The following is a 17,384-nucleotide window of genomic DNA, read 5'->3' on the forward strand; positions in this document are numbered from 1 at the left end:
ATGACTGACGTTGATAGCACAGGTTCTGGTTCCTTGCTGGATTCCATTCTATCTACCCTCTTGAAAAAAACGATCCAGTGATGTCTGGGTAGTAGCTTGTTCGCAAGGTAATTCTATTTTTAACTTTTTAAAGTTTTCCACAGCAGCTGCACCATTTTTTAGTCCCACTAGCAATTCACAAGGGCTCTAATTTCTCCACATCCTTGCCGACACTTATGATTTTTCTTTTTTTTTTCTTCATAATAACCATCCCAATCATCCCAATGGGTGTGAAGTGGTATCTCATTGTGACTTTCACTTGCACTTCCCTAATGATTGATGATGTTGAGTATCTTTTCATGTGCTTATTGGCCGTCTGTATAGATAAATGGAGAAATATCTCTTCAGGTCCTTTGCCCATTTTTCAGCTGGGTTGTTTGAGGTTTTTTTGTTATTGAATTGTAGGAGTTCTTTATAAATTCTAGATATTAGTCCCTTATCAGATAAACGATTTGCCAATATTTTCTCCCATTCTGTAGTTTTTCTTTTCATCCATGTGATAGTGCCCTTTGATGCACAAATTGTTTTTCATTTTGATGAAGTCCGATTTATCTTTTTTCTTTTGTTGCCTGTGATTTAGATGTCACATTCCAGAATCATTGCCAAATCCAGTGTCATGAAGATTCTCCTCTATGTTTTCTTCTAAGAGGTTTATAATTTTAGCTCTTAAGTTTTGGTCTTTGATGCATTTTGAGTTAATTTTTATATATGGTGTAAGGTAAAGGTTCATCTTCATTCTTTAGCATGAGGGTATCCAGTTTTCCTAGCATCATTTGTTGAAAAGAGTATCCTTTTCCCATTGAATGGTGTTGGCACCTTTGTCAAAAATCATTTGACCGTATATATTAGGGTTTATTTCAGAGCTCTCTATTCCATTGGTCTGTATGCCTGTCCTTAGGCCAGTACCACACTGTCTCAATTACTGTAGCTTTGTAGGAGGTTTTGAAATCAGGAAGTGTGAGTCTTCCAACATTGTTCTTCATTGTCAAGATTGTTTAAGCTGTTTGAGATAGCATGTGAATTTTAGGGTGGCTTTTTCTATTTCTACAGAAAAGCATCATTGAGATTTTGATAGGGATTGTCTTGAGTCTGTAGATCACCTTGGGTAGTATTGTCATCTTAACATTAGTCTTCTAATTCATGAACGTAAATGTCTTTCTACTTCTTTCTTTAATTCTTTCAGTGTTGTTTGTAGTTTTCAGTGTGCAATACTTTAGTTTTGTGGCTGTTATCTTTCTCACAGTGAGTTAATAGAGTAACGTTCTGGTTTATCCATTATTATTGCGTGACCTGTTAATGCCCTGAAGAATATGTTCTATTTTTAACAGAATCGGGGTTCTGAACTCGAAATGCTGAGGGAAGGATCCTGGAAACTGGAAACCTAACTAAATTACTGCCCTTGGGAAGCCCTTCTAGGTGTCCAGCCTGCTGGTTTCTTCTGATTAAAACCTAATTTCACTGCAGGTCTCCTTCGATCTACAGTAGTTCACATTTCTAATTTTTTTTTTTTTTTTTATCTTTTGCTTCTAGATTTCTCCATCTCGCTAAGGAGGAAATTCCTATTGGGTATAGCTGATGGTACCATGCAAAAATCAGATCCTTGGAAAGGTCAGAACCTGTTCTTATATGTAATAGAAATGGAGAGTTACCTTCTGTCAGGCTGTGTATGAGTGTATGTGTCACAAAAAGCTGTTTGAGTAAATAAAAAATCTCACCCTTTCTTGCCAACTTACCCTGCAATTTTCACATATCCTGCACGTCATTTATACAACTCTTTTATAGTTTGCAAAGTACTCTTCATGTAATTATCTCAAATAGTCTTTACTGTAAGCTTTTGAAATAGGGACTGTTGCTATTCCTCTTTTATGGAAACAATGAAGGGTTAAGAGACTTATTCCAAATGTTGTTAGTATAAACTGCAAGATTTAGTCCTGAATTTTTTGCTTCTAAATCGTACCCTTCTCACTACATCACAAGTTCATAATCATTATTTAGATTATTTAGTTCATATCATTAGTCAGAATTTAATAGATATGTAAATATGGATGCTCTATGAACATTGGAAATAATATACATAAAAGTTAAAATAATATATGAAAAAGTTAAAACCCCTTTATGGGTGTAAAATATAATTAATAAATCAGATCTTGATATTGAATGTTTAAATATAATCTTTGGGATGATACCAGACTCCTTATTGTGTACATACCATTGTCTTATTATGGCAAATGAGGCTCTTCGTTTGCTGGTACTTACCTTTGTATTCTCATCTTCCTCAGTTCCTGTCATTTATCTCTGTAGCTTACCCTACCACTTTCCTTTTACAGCAGCTGCTGGCTGTTGTCCAAACACATGGTCCATTTCCATGTCTTAGTACCTTTATACTATATTCCCTTTGCCTCAAATGCCTATTCATCTTTCTTCTGACAATCCTAGCTCAACTTCATGTCCTCTGTGAAGCTTTTCTCCTCTCCCCAAGCAAAGTCAATCATTCCTTTCTCTTTTCTCAGAGCACTTTGTATAGCAAATCTCTCTTATAGCAAAAATCACATTGTATTATGATAGTGTATTTGAGTTGCTGTCTATCCTACTAATCTGTGAGTTCTTTGTGAGCATAGACTGGGACTTATTTGTCTTCATGTTCTTAACACTCAGTGTTACTCCTAGACTTAGCTACGTTTTGTTTAATGAATGAAATAACAGCTTTCCTTAAAGGATCTGTACACTAATCTAAGTGGAAGACTGACCACGTAAAAAATACTCAGAAGTTTATAACTATTTGTAAATGAATATAGTACATACTTGAAGTAGAATAGTGGAATGATCACAGCCAGGCGGAGTTATTTAGGGAAGGATTCCTCTAGATCAGGGATCAGTAAACTATGGCCCATAGGCCAGATCCTGCTGGCTGCCTGTTTTTGTAAATAAAGGTTTACTGGAATATAGCCATGTTCATTTGTTAATGTGTATGGCTACTTTCATGCTACAATGGCAGAGATGAGTAGTTGTAGCAGAAACCATATGTCCCATAAAACTGAAAATATTTACTATCTGGCTCTTTACAGAAAGTTTTCTACTCCCTGCTCTAAAAGATAGGTTTTGAACAGAGGTATGAAAAGAAGAGGAATGTGAATTGATGAAGCATCAGTGTGCATCATAATGCAACAAAAACAGCCATAGTAGTAGGAATGCCAAGTGGGAAAGTTTGACTGTAATCCAGTTTGTCAGAGAGAACTGTGTTGAAGAGATGAAATGTCAAGAATGCTTTGGATTGAGAAAGAGGAAACATAGAAATCTAATGAAAAGAAGTTGTCAAGTAAACACTCTGGGCCTATAGTAAGAAAGTTTCCTAAGTAGTAGTAGGGCATGATGATGATGATGATGAAGGAGAAGGAAGTAGCAGTACAAATTAATGTTGATTGAGCATCCACTGTATGCCAGGTACTGTTCTATGTGCTTTATATGTATCCTAGTTAAACTTCTGCAACTGTATAAGCTAATTGCTGCTGTTGTCTTTATTTTGCAGATGAGGAAACTGAGGCACAGGGGGTTAAAGTTACTTAGCCAAGGTTATATAACTAGTAAATGAGAGAACCAAATCTGAACCCAGGCAGTCTGTCTGCAGAGTCTTCATAGTAGAGGAGGGAAATCTGGGGATATTTGGTAAAAAACAACCATAAGCTTGGAGTAAGGTAACTAGTCTTAGTAATTAGGAAGTGTGCTCTCCCATCATGAAAAAGAGAAAATGAACAGACTATAGAAGAATAGTACTGGAAGGCAGAGGGTCCAATTAGAAGAGTGTACTATGGATTCATCAGAATGGCAGGGAAAAAGAGGCAGATTCATTACATAGTGAGACACGTTATACCATTAGTCATTGAGTTTAACCTTGGTGAGGCCAGAAGGCAGTTAACTTTCCTTGCACACATGAAAGCTGTCTTAAAATGCCTGAAGAGCTGGCTTACTCATTTGAGATAGAGCTTAGCAATGGTTTTCAAGGAGCTAGAAGGCATTCAACTTCCCCGCAACAAGTATATTACAGTCAATTCAGTGCCCACTCTACACCTGAGTATATTAACAGCCGATGGAGGTGTCAAATCATAACACACCATTGCATTTCGTTCTGTGTTGTTCCTGTAGCGGAACTTGTTCCTGTCCAACGCCCATCACTACTGTGATAAAGATTTATCCCCTTGGACCACTTTTCAAAAATGTATGCATGTATGTATTAAAGTAATATATATGCAGTGTAAAAAAATTACCAACAGAAGTATACCAAATGAAAAGAGAAAGTGTCCCTCCCATCACCATCTTGCTCTCTAGAGAGAACCTCTATTAAAATTTGGATGTATGTGAAACTACTGTTATGGATGGAAGTGTTCTGGGATTCCCTCATGGTTGCTGAGATAGAAAAACTATTGAGAATCACTTCCCTAAAGCCAAGGTCCACTGCCAAGAATGGAAGGAACTTCCGGGGGAGATGTGGGATCTTCATCACTAGAAGAGTAAGCAAAGACTTGGTAGGGATGTTAGAAAGAAGATTCAAGCATTGGCTAGGGTTAGTGGAGTTAGAGGCAGGGAGAGGAGGAGGCATTGAGCTAAATGACTTTTAATATTCCTTTCAAACCTATAGTTCTGTGTTCATACCAACAGACTGATTACCCCAACAGACTGAGTGGAGGACAAAGTGATAAGAGAAAATCCAAAATATAAAATCCAAATTTATAGAACAAGTTACTTTGCAGCAAACATTGAACTTATTTTTATAAAGATTTCTTTTAACTAACCATTGTGGTGTGTTCAAAATGTACTTCATTTTTTATTAAAAATTCTGTTTACACTTAACCTTTCACTACTGTATTTACTGTGTAAAATGAAGGTGGCACACGTTGTTCATTATTCCAAAGAAGGAAGATATTTCAAAGTATCTGCCAGGTTAAGCTGTGGTGCATAGGGAGGAAATAATTGAGCTGGGTCCCTAGTGCTACTCACCCTTCGGACTCACAGTATAAAGGAAATTAAAGGGGACCTTAATGTCCCCTTTAATGAATAGTGAAGTTCAACCCCTTCCTTTTCCAAATGAGGAAAATAAAAACCAAAGACGATATTTTACCAGCTCAGAGTCTCACAGTAGCCTAGCTGGACTCTCAAAGATTAGCGATAAAGTATATAAAGTGCCTGCCACAGTGCCAAGTATGTGGTAGATGAAGATGCGGAAGGGAAATAAGATCATGGTGATGGTACTGATATTGTTGTTATTTCTTCTGCCCCCCCCCCATCACTCTTCTGTAAGCCTTCAGAGAGAAAGTTGGTAATGTAGATATGTACACTGTCCATGCTGCAAACCTCAAGTTGCACAGTGTTGTAATGATGAAAGCAGGAGCTCCATACCCCCATAAAATTATAGGCCCTCAGATTTGGGCAGGACCTTTAAAGGTTACCTAGTCCAGCCTCCCTCCTCCTTCTCATGATTTAGTATTTCCACCAAGAGGTTATCTTACCTCTACTTCTACGCCCTCAGTGATGACAGATTCATACCTTCCCTTCCCAGAGAGTTCATCCCACTGTTAGATACCTCCGACTGCCAGCAAGTTCCTCCTAGTAATGAGCTGAAGCCTGTCTACCTATAGCTTCCACCCACTGATCCTAGGTCTCTCCCTTGGGGTAATCTTGAACAAGCAAAGCAAATCTCTTCTCTACATGAGAACGCTCCAGATATTTGCAAACAACTTTCCTGTTTCTCCTGAGTCTTCTCTTCTCCTAGTTAAACCTCCTCAGTTTCTTAAACCCTCAGTATCCTTGTTGCTTTCCTTTAAATGAGATTGTATGCCTGTATCTTATTCAGAGTCTAGGACCTCAATTGGAACATGAAGCTCTACCTTCAAAGTGTTCTAACTGGGAGTAGGTGATCCCGTGGTGTCATCTGCTTCATTCCCAATATTGACTGGAATGACGATGGTGGTGATGATGGTGGCGCATTCTTTATTTCATGATAACAGATCCATATATGTCTGCCAGGAGGTATGATGTGACACCATTGGTACCACTAAACTTCTTCCCTGTTCAAGAAACATGAGGCAGAAGCATTCTAAAAAACGTTAGCTTCTTCTGTGTCCTGGATCACACCTCCTGGAAAGGTTAACATTATACATAGTTGAAGTCTAGTAGGATTGCCTGTAAGACAAAGGGAGTTATGGCTTTTCTGCATTTTCATTAGCCATTCATTGCTAGCAGTTTTGCTTGTTAAAGGAAATATTGATGTTCTCTGGGGTTCTTCTCTCTGTGTGCAAGTGCAGAGATATATAATTGCTAAAGAGGGAGTGGGGGTAGGGATGATCGCTAAGAAGAAATCTGTTCCATCTTCTTTGTTCACATCTGCTACATGCACAAGACAGGATTTATTGCTCTCTTTGAGAAAGGGATTGCCTAGCTTGCTTCCTCTCCCCCTTCTTCTGGCAGATCATCCCAGAGGAATATCACCATCTCATCACCCTTATCTCTGAATGGAGTAAAAATAAATGAAGAAGAGCTGGAGGCAGAGAATCAGCTGAGAGGCACTAGGGATACTTTCTAACAAGAGGGCATGGCTAATCAGTGGCACAACCCAGACCAGTCCCTTTTCTGTCTCCTGCCTCCCCTGTAGCTTGTCCTCCGTGACCACAGTGGGACAGGTGTTCTGCTTCCAGCTTTTCTGTTTTGATCTCTGCTTACCAGCGTAGGATTATGGTTTATTAAAACCACAGTTGCTCTCTACCACTGATGCAGTTCTGTCTTGTCTTAGTGGATTTTCAGAAGTACCTTTGATTTTTCTATTCTCCAGTTTTCATTTCTGAGGGAAATATTCCTCCTTCCCTGTTCCCTTCTTCCCTTCCTGCCTATCCCCACTGTCTCATTAGTATGTGCATGTAAGCCTGCATTACTTCTTTTATATTTTCCAAGCTCTATGAATATTTGAAACATGGTACCTATGGACATCCTCCACTTAATCTAGTTTTACCTCATTAAATCCCAGATATGCCTCATATTATTCAGCGTACAGATCAAGCTCATAAGCATCAGTGCTTCAGTTTTACTGTAGTAAAATGGGTAGACTGTCCAAGCTGGGCTATTTTATGTTAGAAGCATTTGTTAAGATTTATTTTTTGTTAGTTTTTTTGCTTTTGTTTTGTTTTGTTTTTGAGGAGAAGGCAGTGTAGTTAAGAACATAGTTCAGGTTCAAATCCTGGCCTTTCTACTGACTGTAACCTTTCAGAAAGTTATTCAACCTCTCTGAATATTATTTCCTCATTAGTAAAAAGGGGTAATGATACCATACTAAGTGGTATCATACTAGTGAGGATTCAACAAGATGGTGTTATTGAAATACTTAGCATGATATCTGGTACATAGTAAACACTTAAAAATAATAGCTATATAATGTTAATAATTAATATTATTACTGTTGTTAATATACAATGATAATTTACAACTAGGTTTTTTCTTAATATAATACATGAAGAATTTTGTTGACTTTTCCTTGCTTCGGGGGATGCTCTATTGTGATTGTTTTATCACATTTTGAAAGGATGCTTCCATGGCCTTGTAGATTTTTCTACTACATACTGTCTTTCCCTCAAGTGTTTCCAGAAATACCAGAGTCTTTATGTTCTCTAGATTTGCACTACCCAATACAGTAGCCACTGGCCACATGTGTCTATTTAAATTTAAGGAGCACTAAGTACAATTAAAAATGCAACTCTTCAGTCACACTAGCCATATTTCAAGTGCTGAATAGCCCCATGTGGCTAGTGGCTACCCGTTGGATGACACAGATATAGAACACTTCCATCATCACAGAAAGTTCTATTGGACAGCATTACTTTAGATATTACTAGAATATGCTCTTGTGCTCTTTTCTTAGAAATCAAAGAGGGTATATTTTCTAGAATTCCAGAGATTACTCTCTTAAATGTTTCAGTGCTCCAGACATCCATTTTAAGGATTCAGGTTACTCTTCTTACTCCAGCCCCTTAGTGTCATTAACTGTCTTTTGGAATTAATACAGGCACTTTTACTTCTCCTGAGAAGAATGCATTACCAAAGTTTTTAAAGGTCCCAGTCTGCAGTAAGAGGAGGCCAAAGGAAGAAAGGACAGAGCAGAAGTAATTCTAGCAAATTACTAGAGAATCCATATGTGAATATGAGAATCCATAGGGGCTAACTAGTAACAGGAGGTTCTAATGTCCTATGTCCTTTTTGTAAGTACATACATTGTATTAGTCAGGATCTGAGCTTTCCCTCTGAGAAAGGTAGTAAACAGCAAGTTTTCCTTTAATGATCCCTGTTATCTTTATTATGCACTTTTAAAGCCATTTTTTCATTTGCTCTTCACAGCGACCTAGTGAAGCAAGTAGCATTGGGATGAGCATCCCTATTTTACTGATTTAGAAAAAACAGGTTCAGTGCAATTAACAACTTGCCTAAAATCGTCAAGGGAAAATAGTCTTGTGATTCAAAACAGGATAAAATTTTAACTTCCAGTTTGGTTTTCTTTTGTTGTTTTTATTTTGTTATGCTCTGTTTTACCACCAATCAGACTGTAGTACAAGGAAGAGTGAAGATTCTTTAGGACAACTTGAAAACTGAATAGTGTTATATGAGGTACTCTCAAAGAACTGCTATAGCTTCATTTGTCCTATGACCATGTGTATTAGTGTGTTTGGACTGCCATAACAAAATACCACAAGTGGGGTGGTTTAAACAACAGAAACTTATTTTCTCACAGTTCCTGAGGCTAGAAGTCCAAGATCAGTATGCTAGCGGGGTTGGTTTCTGGTGAGACTTCCCTCCTCGGCTTATAGACAGAGCACCTTCTGGCTTTCTGGCTATGTCCTCACCTGACCATTTTCTCTGTATGTGTTGGTGGGGAGGGTGTTGAGAGACAGAGACAGAGACCAGTCAATCTCTGGTACCGCTTCCTTTTCATTAGCACACCAGTCCTATCAGATTAGGGCCCCACCCTTATGACCTCATTTTACCTTAGTTACCTCCTTAAAAGTCCTGTCTCCAAATACAGTCACACTGGGGGATTAGGACTTCAATATACGAATTTGCGGGGGTGGTACGTAATTCAGTTTATAACGCCGTGTTAATGTATTTTTAGTATCTTTTGATTTTTTGGCCTAACCTGGTTAGTTGGAAATTTGGTATTTGCATGGGAACAAATGTGGCAAATATCTATATTTTTTATTTCTGTGAATATTGAGGCTTAGTTCAATTTAACCTGTGGTACTTACCATAAAGTACTATCCAACCCTGAGATATTCTAATAAGCAAAAGCATTATATCTAAATGTCCTACTTTTCTTATAATGTAGTCCAATTTGTTAGTACCAGTAAAGTCTCAGTCCTTTACAGGGTAATAAGTGTCCCCCTTCCTCCCACCCCCATTTTACAGATGGAGAAATTAACATACAGAGAAACTGACTTGTCAGAGGTCAGAGCAAGGTATTGGTGGATCCAGGGGTAAATCCCAAACCTCTTAACTCCCTGACCAGTTTTTAGGCCATTGACTATGCAACCTAGCGGTAAGTATATTTTTACCCCATCCTGGAGGTAAGAGGGGTTAAGAGACTTGGCAAGGAGTGAATTTAAGGAATTCCTCACTACTAATTATGTCACTCGTTATCTTTTTCTTTTAACCATGATGTCTTTTTTGTCATTAGCATCAATTTTCAAGGTTGCAAGAGGAGGTTGGAAGTTTTGCTTTTTAAATACCTAAAAATATTTCTATAACAATTTCTATAACATATTATAATATTATAATAATTATAATATTTAATGTGTATAATATTATAACATATAATAACATACTATAATATTTCTATAACAATATTTCTATAATTCTATTATTTCTATTATTTCTATAATATTATAATATTTCTATAAGAGATTATTATTAAGAAAGGAAAGAAAGGAAAACTTATTATTTAATGAATTTGTTCTCTGTGTTAGGCACTGTGCTAGACACTTTGTATTATATTTCTTAAATGTCATTAAAACTTGTCATTTCTGGAAGGTATGCATTCTTGCCTTTTTTTATAGTCATATTTTTAATAGTATTAGTTGAATTTAGTAGAAAACTACCTTACAAACTTCAGAGTTTAGAGTCTAAATAAAATTTTAGTATTGTAGAAACTAAGAACCTTATCAGAAATCTTTAAAGATAAGATCTCTTTATGTTTAAGCACAGTTTTCTAGTTTATTGTGTCTTAACCCTTACTTGGTTTTTACTTAGGTGGGATGACTTGTTTTGTCTGAGATTAAGTCAAGCTTGCTCTTCCACTTGACACTAAAATCATATTTTCTGTAAAGCCTTTTCTTCTACCTCTACATCTGAAATAGTTAGAATTTTTTTAATTACTAAGCAGGTTGAACAACCAAGCCATGTGGAAAACAAGGGTTTAATGAGCCTCCAGAACCAAGATCCCATGGGCCAGTAGTATATTCTCTCCTCCATCCCTCACCTCTGCTTCTTGCCCATTGGCTTCTTGCTTGTAGATCTGCTTTCTCAGATATAGTAAAAATTATAGCCACTGACAATGACCACATTTCACTTTTCTTATCATACCCTTTGCGTGCCTTCTGCTGCAGCCACATTGAACTACAGTTGGACAACATGGCACTGTCCAATAGTAATACAATGTAAGTCACATATGTAATTTAGATTTTTCTAATAGCCACATGGAAAAAGGTGAAAAAATAAGGGGGGATTTAATTTTAGTAATATATTTTATTTAATCTACTATATCTAAAATACTATTTTGACATGTAACCAGTATAAAAATACATAATGAGCTATTTTATATTCCCTTTTTAATACTCAGTCTTCAGAATCGGGTATATGTTTTACAGTTACAGTAAATCTCAATTCAGACACTAAAGTTTTATCAGAAATACTTGATCTGTATTTAGATTTCAAAAAAATCTATCATTGAAAAAATAGATTCTCATACCCAGTTTTGTTCCAAACACACTTAAAAAATTTTCCCAATAACTGCACCAAATGTCAATTTTTGAATTTAAGTTAATAAAAATTAAAGCAAAATTAAATTTACTTCCTTAGTGACACTAGCCACATTTTAAGTGCTCAGCAGCTGCATATGGCGAGTGGCTACCATGTTGGACAGAGCAGGTCTGACATAGTGTTTCATGGCATCATTTCTTTCCTTACCTAAAATAATTATGAAAAATTTTAAACACAAATTCAGTTATGATACCCTAATATCTTTTGTCTCTGTCAGCAATTTTTAAGCCTGATCAAGTTTGTAATCTTTATTCATGATTTAGAGAAGAACAAACATAGCAGGTTACTAGAAAGACTGGCGACATCAAACCAGGAGAAAATGCAAACACTTGGAGTGGGACACTGGCCAATGTGACTAGAGTGTAGTGGAAAAGGGAAAAGTCATAACAGACAAGATCACAGAAATGGCAGTAGCCAGATCCTGCCTAGCTTTGTAAGGCACCCTTCACTCAGTGGGAAGTTATTTGAGGTCCTTAAGCAGATAAAGGACATTATCTGTCTTGTGTTTTAAAATGCTCACTCTGACTTTTCTGTGGAGAATAGGTTGGAATAGGGCAAGAGTAGAAGCAGGAATACAAGTTAGCAGGCTGTTGTAACGGTCCAGATAAGAGATAATAGTGACTTAAACTAGAGTGTGAGTGGTGAAATTAAGAGCAGTGGATGGATTTGGGATATGGCCCGACAGAAACTACTGATGGATTGAATTTGAGTGTAGAGGAAATAGAGACATCAAGGATAATTTCAAGGATTTTTAGCTTGAGGAGCTAGGTGGTGGAGATGCCATCTACTAGTTTGGGGAAGACAAAAAGGAGAACAGCTTGGCAAGAGATAGGGTTCTGTTTCAGCCATGTTAAATTTGAAATATCTGATTGATAACCATGTAGAGGTGGCCTAAAGGTAGTTGTACGTATGTGTAAGCGTAGAATTCCAAGAAGAGGCCAGTGCTGGAAATATGAATTTGGAAGAAATCACAGTGGAGTGGTGAGCAGTAAAACCCTATTTGAATGAGGACATAATGTGAGGAAGTGAGGAGGCAATAATTTATTGCCTTTAAGACGACTCTTAAAATAAGTTTTCCCATGAAGGAGAGCAGAGAAATTGAAAGATATAGCAGGAAGCATATATGTGGAATTAAGAGAAGGTTGGGGGAGAGCATGTTTGTTTGGGATTTTTGTGTGTTTGTTTTGATAGGAGATGATGGAGCAGTAAGAATACTGATGCAAACGATCTGTTAGAAATGAAATACTTGCAAAGTCGTTAAGAGGATGATAGGAAATGGGATCTGGAGAAAAATTGTAGGGTGGACTGTTGATTAAAAACAGAGATGCTTCATCCACAGCAGCAGAAGAAAAATCAGAAAGAATGATGAATAAGTAGATTCATTCATTCACCAGATATTAACTGAGCACCTGCTTCTATACTATGCTTTGGGGATGTACCACTAAACAAGATCAAGTCTGAATCTTCCTGAAATGAGTGGCATATAGAAGGTTCTCATCTATTATTTTTGTTTTCTCAATGAACGCTGAATTAAAGTCATCCCCTAAGAGTGAAGGTGAAGTAGGGAATATTTGTAGTATGAGGAGAGAGAAAAATATATGAATTTATTTTTTTGGAAAGGAGAAAAGCAGACATAGTAGGGAAATGTGGTTTGATTTCTGGACAGTGTTAAGGAAGTAGCATTTGAGAATTGTAGCCATGAGTTTAGGGTGAGACCAGTAAGCTTGCACTTGTTTTTCTTTAGCACGCGTGAGCTATTGGGCTAGGCATGATATAGGTGGAGAAGTGGTTTTAACCAGTTAGGGTTGAGGCTTTACTAGGCAAGTTTCACAAAAAAAAAAAAAAAAAAAAAAGAGGTGGGAAGGAGTTAAGAGTATTTGCCATGGAGTGATTTTAGTGAGGAACCATGGAATCTGAGCTGGGTAAGAAGAGAAGTGAAAACATGATGGGTAAATAATGGTGAGAAAGTGGTGGGGTCAGTAGATGAATCTAAATTTTCAAACAAGGAAAAGGTATTTCCATTATAGAAGTAATATATACTCTGTATAGAAAATTTGAAAATATTTGAGGTTAGAAAGGGGAGAAAAACAGTACCACCATCCAAAGATAACCATTTGTTTATATTTGCTGTGTTTACTTCCTTTTTTTTTTTTTCCTGGCGATAACTTTTTAGGATTGTGTTAAGTTTGCTAGGCCTTCCATAACAAAGGCTACAGATTGGGTCATTTAAACAACAGAAATTTATTTTCTTAAAGTTCTGGAGGCTACAAGTCCAAGATCAAGGTTCAGCAGGGTTGGTTTTTTCTCCTCCGCTTGTAAATGTCTGTCTTCTCCCTATGTCTTCACATAGTCTTTTCTCTATCATTGTCTCTGTCCAAATTTCCTCTTCTTATGAGGACACCAGTCATATTGGATTAGGACCCACCCTAAATTTAGATCTCATTTTAACTTAATTACTTCTTTATAGACCCTACCTCCAAATACAGTCACGTTCTGAGGTACTGAGGAATGAGGACTTCAATATGAATTTTGGGGGGGACACAATTCAGTCCGTAACATAGGCGTTCTTTGGTTTCAGTTTTTTACATAATTGTGATTATTCCTTGAATATAATTTTTGATCCCATATTTTACCAGATAATGTTATAACTTAAACATTTTCCCATTTTATTGTTTAACCTTTGTAAAAATGTAACAGCTGCAGAATACTTTGTCAAGTGACAAATGTATTGCAGTATCCTAATCAGTCTTCTGTTTTGAACATTTAGGTGCCCCCTCCACCCCAATTTTTTTGTTATTATAACCATATTAAAGCTTTTTAAGTAAAACCTCTTTCTGTATTTTGGATTATTTCCTTAGACTAGAATCTCAGAAGTTGATTATTTTATCAAAGACTATTGCAACATACTGCTGAATTGGAGAAGTACTGAATCTTGTACTTTCTTTCCACATGACTGTTTTCTCTCTTCCTGCAGTAATAGACTGGAATGATGTTAGAAAACATAAATATGGTCACCTATCAGAGTCAGCATCCCAATATCAAGGTAAGAAAAACTCTATTTAGCATGGAAAAATTTAATTTGACATCTCTTACCATAAAACCTTTGTTTTTAGAGGTCTGAGTGTACCAAGAACTCACTGGTTAAAGCACAAGCAAATATAGTTTGTAGAGGTACCTGTCAAAAGCAATATGCTTTGTTTTGAGCATAAAATCAGGAAATTTAGATTCTGAGTCCAGACAATCTCAAATTAGCTTCATAGCTTTAGGAACAGTTGTTTAGCCTCTCTGGATTTCCATAGTTTTTAAGAGTAAGGCAGAATTGGGTGGTGTACTTCCATAACTACTAGTAATGAACTGAGTATCTTTTAAAATGAGAGAATTGAACTACACAAGCTCTCAAGCCCTCATTTTACCCCAGAATTTCACTGTTCTGTCATTTTGGTGTGTTTGTCATGATGACTTATGCTGTAACATTTTTTTCTTTAATAGAAGCTACTGACATCCTGGAGCTAGGTAAGATTTTTTTTGTGTGTTTCTGTTAAATATGGGGAATTACTAAGCCAGGGATTAGATTGTAACTAGGTAAAGAATTCCATGTGTCTCTGTCTCATGAACTAGTGAATCCTGTGCTCTTGTCTGCCTAATGAGCCCACGTAATTCATCTTTGCTGTCATGACGAACTCTCCTTATCAAGAGGCCACAGACCACGCTAACAAAAAGGGAGAGAGGTGGTTAATTACATGAGTACAAGAAGGAATGGGAACTGAACCAAACTGGAAGTTACTTCTTAATTCACTAAATCCAGAACTAAAACAAACCTCCATTGTCCATAAATCAGAATTTGTTGGGATTTTCTCAAAAGAAATTATTCAGGAGATATATTGAACTGAAATTAAACCTAAAGATTTTCTAAATTTTTTAACTACATAAAAACTGAAATATTAAAATATCAAACAACAGGAGTCAGACTGATACTGCATTTGGTTTTCATCCCTGAATAGTGTACTTCCGCACTAGGATTTTAGAAATGAAACTAATGTTAATATTTCTCAATCAACTTTCAGGGTTCCTATATAAATGTCAGTCTTAACTTCTTAGAGTCCTTTAAAATTCTGCATGTTCCTTAAATATTAATATCCTGATACCTTCATTAATTTTTGTTGAAGTATTGTTATATATTTTGTTATTGCAACTTACTGTGTTCAGCCCTATTATTATCATTTTCTGTTTGCTCCCTCTTTCCTTTTCTACCAGTAACATATTACTTTCATTGCCCACTGACAAAGAAGGTAACGTAAAGTAGTAGAACACTAGACTAGGAAAGCCAACTTTGCCACTTAGTAACTTTGTGACACTAATCCTTGGTTTTCTGATTTGTAAATGGGGATAATAATCCCATTCTACCTACTTCACAGGGTTGTTAAGAAGAATACATGAGCTAATGGATGTGAAAACATCTTAAAAACTCTCAAATACTTTTCAACTTTGGAGGATTATTATTTTCATTTGTTCAGCGACTATCCTCAGACTTTAAGTCAAATCTTGTGACATTCTTTGAAGTGAAGCATTCTATGAATATGAGCTGAAGAAATGAATGAAATGAAATAATGCAGGTAAAGGGCCTGACACTTGATAAACAATAAATGATAGTCACTTTTTATTATTCCTTAAAACTTTCCTCAAGCTTTCTAAGGTACTGGTGTGTGGTAAAAAGCATGGACATAAGAATCAGACAGGCCTTGGTTCAAATTCCTTTTCCCCACTTACCAGTTTTGTGACTTCAGGAAAAATGCTTAATCTTTCTGAGCCTAAATAAAACCCATCTTACTTAAACCTACTTTTCAGGTTATAATTAACAGGGGAAATATTGAACATAGTATGGCATGGTGCAGGCAAACAGAAGGCACTGAGTGATAGCTGCTGCTGTTCTGGGGTTTGTTGCTAATGTGAATGATAATAACAATTCTAGTTCAGTGACATTTAAGGTATGTTGTGAACAACCTATTCTGTTGACAGGGAATTGTGAAAAGTGGATACTGAATTTAACATGAAGTACATAAAGTGATATTAAAATTTGAAAGTATGTTTTTCCTTGTGAGAGTAGAGGTAGTACAGCCAGGCATAGCCTCTGATAAATTAATCTTGCATATTTCATTTTGTCCATCAAGCATAGAGAGTAGTCCCAAATACCAAACTGAAAGAAAATTCAGTAGATTTTTAGAATCTCAGAGTTTGGAAGAGGGCTTAAAATAATCCAACTTGACTCAGCATTTCAAAATCCAGCATTTTGTATTTCTTGTAAAATGTCTTGTCTTAAACTCCCCAAGCAACTCACTTTATATTTAGACAAATATTTATTGGGCCAAAATCTGTTTCTTTGTCAATTCTATTAGTCCTACCTATAACTTTTAGAGCCTTATGGTATAGGTTTAGCCGGTTTTTCACTCACCGGCCTCTAGTTATTTGAAAGCAGCTCTAAGGGCTGCTTTCTCACTGCCACTCTGTTACTTTTCCTAGTTCAAGCAACCATCATCTCATACCTAGATTATTAGAAAATCTTCCTAACTAGTCTTCTGCCTGCAGCCTTACCCTCCTCCAATCCATTCTTCACACTGCAGACAGAGTGACTCCTCCCACAAACCCTTTTGTGCTTCCTCTTCTCAGTAGTGTGGTATATGAGACTCTCCGAAACCTGAACACTGCTCTTATCGACAACCTCTTTTCTAAACTATCTATCTACCCAGTAGCCATACCAAAAGATTCAGGTTTAGAACTGCTTTTTCTCACTTCTGGGCCTTCATACATGCTTTTCTTTCTGTCTGAAACAACAACAAAAGAATTCCCTCTCTCTTTGGCTGACTCCCTGCTTATCCTTTTATACTTTAACTTAGAAGCTTAGCAGTTACTTCCTGTGGGAATCCTTCCCAAACCCTCCTGTAGCACACTGCATCTCCAAGGGTAGCACTTATCACAGTTTATTACAGTTGGCTGTTTAGTCTCTATCCCTCAATAGATTGAAGCTCTATGAGGGCAAGAACAGTATTTTGATCATGGTTGTATCTCCAGCACAGTGCTTTGATACACAATATAAATATTTGTTGGATGGATGGATGAAGCAATGGCTCTGAGACTTTGCTTTCTTATTCATTGCTAAATGTTCATTATTCCTTCAGCTGGTCCTCATGTGACATGGTTTTGTGTCTCTTCATCACTTAGGTCACCATTTAGGCTTTGCTTTGTTCTATCCCTCTCAAAGTATAGCTCCCAGAACATTTAATTTC

General features: G+C 36.7%; 1 protein-coding gene across 12 annotated transcripts in view; it reads left to right on the top strand.

Moving 5' to 3' along the window:
• SCMH1 (Scm polycomb group protein homolog 1) overlaps positions 1 to 17,384 on the top strand; it is a 198,017-nt gene that overhangs the window by 44,262 nt on the left and 136,371 nt on the right. For 8 of the 12 annotated variants that reach the window (XM_082466139.1, XM_082466147.1, XM_082466152.1 and 5 more), the window contains exons 2-5: positions 1,570 to 1,647; positions 9,475 to 9,604; positions 13,962 to 14,146; positions 14,593 to 14,616. The exons of 1 other annotated variant lie outside the window; for it this stretch is intronic. In XM_082466139.1, the coding sequence (XP_082322265.1) occupies positions 14,053 to 14,146; positions 14,593 to 14,616 (118 nt within the window). In that variant the 5' untranslated portion in view covers positions 1,570 to 1,647; positions 9,475 to 9,604; positions 13,962 to 14,052. Of the gene's footprint in view, positions 1 to 1,569; positions 1,648 to 9,474; positions 9,605 to 13,961; positions 14,147 to 14,592; positions 14,617 to 15,562; positions 15,717 to 17,384 lie in introns of those variants that run through there. 3 more of the 12 variants (XM_082466149.1, XM_082466151.1, XM_082466146.1) reach the window with 3 other exon arrangements.

This window comes from Balaenoptera physalus, assembly GCF_965194825.1.
Source record: "Balaenoptera physalus genome assembly, chromosome: 1".
Classification (NCBI taxonomy): domain Eukaryota; kingdom Metazoa; phylum Chordata; class Mammalia; order Artiodactyla; family Balaenopteridae; genus Balaenoptera; species Balaenoptera physalus.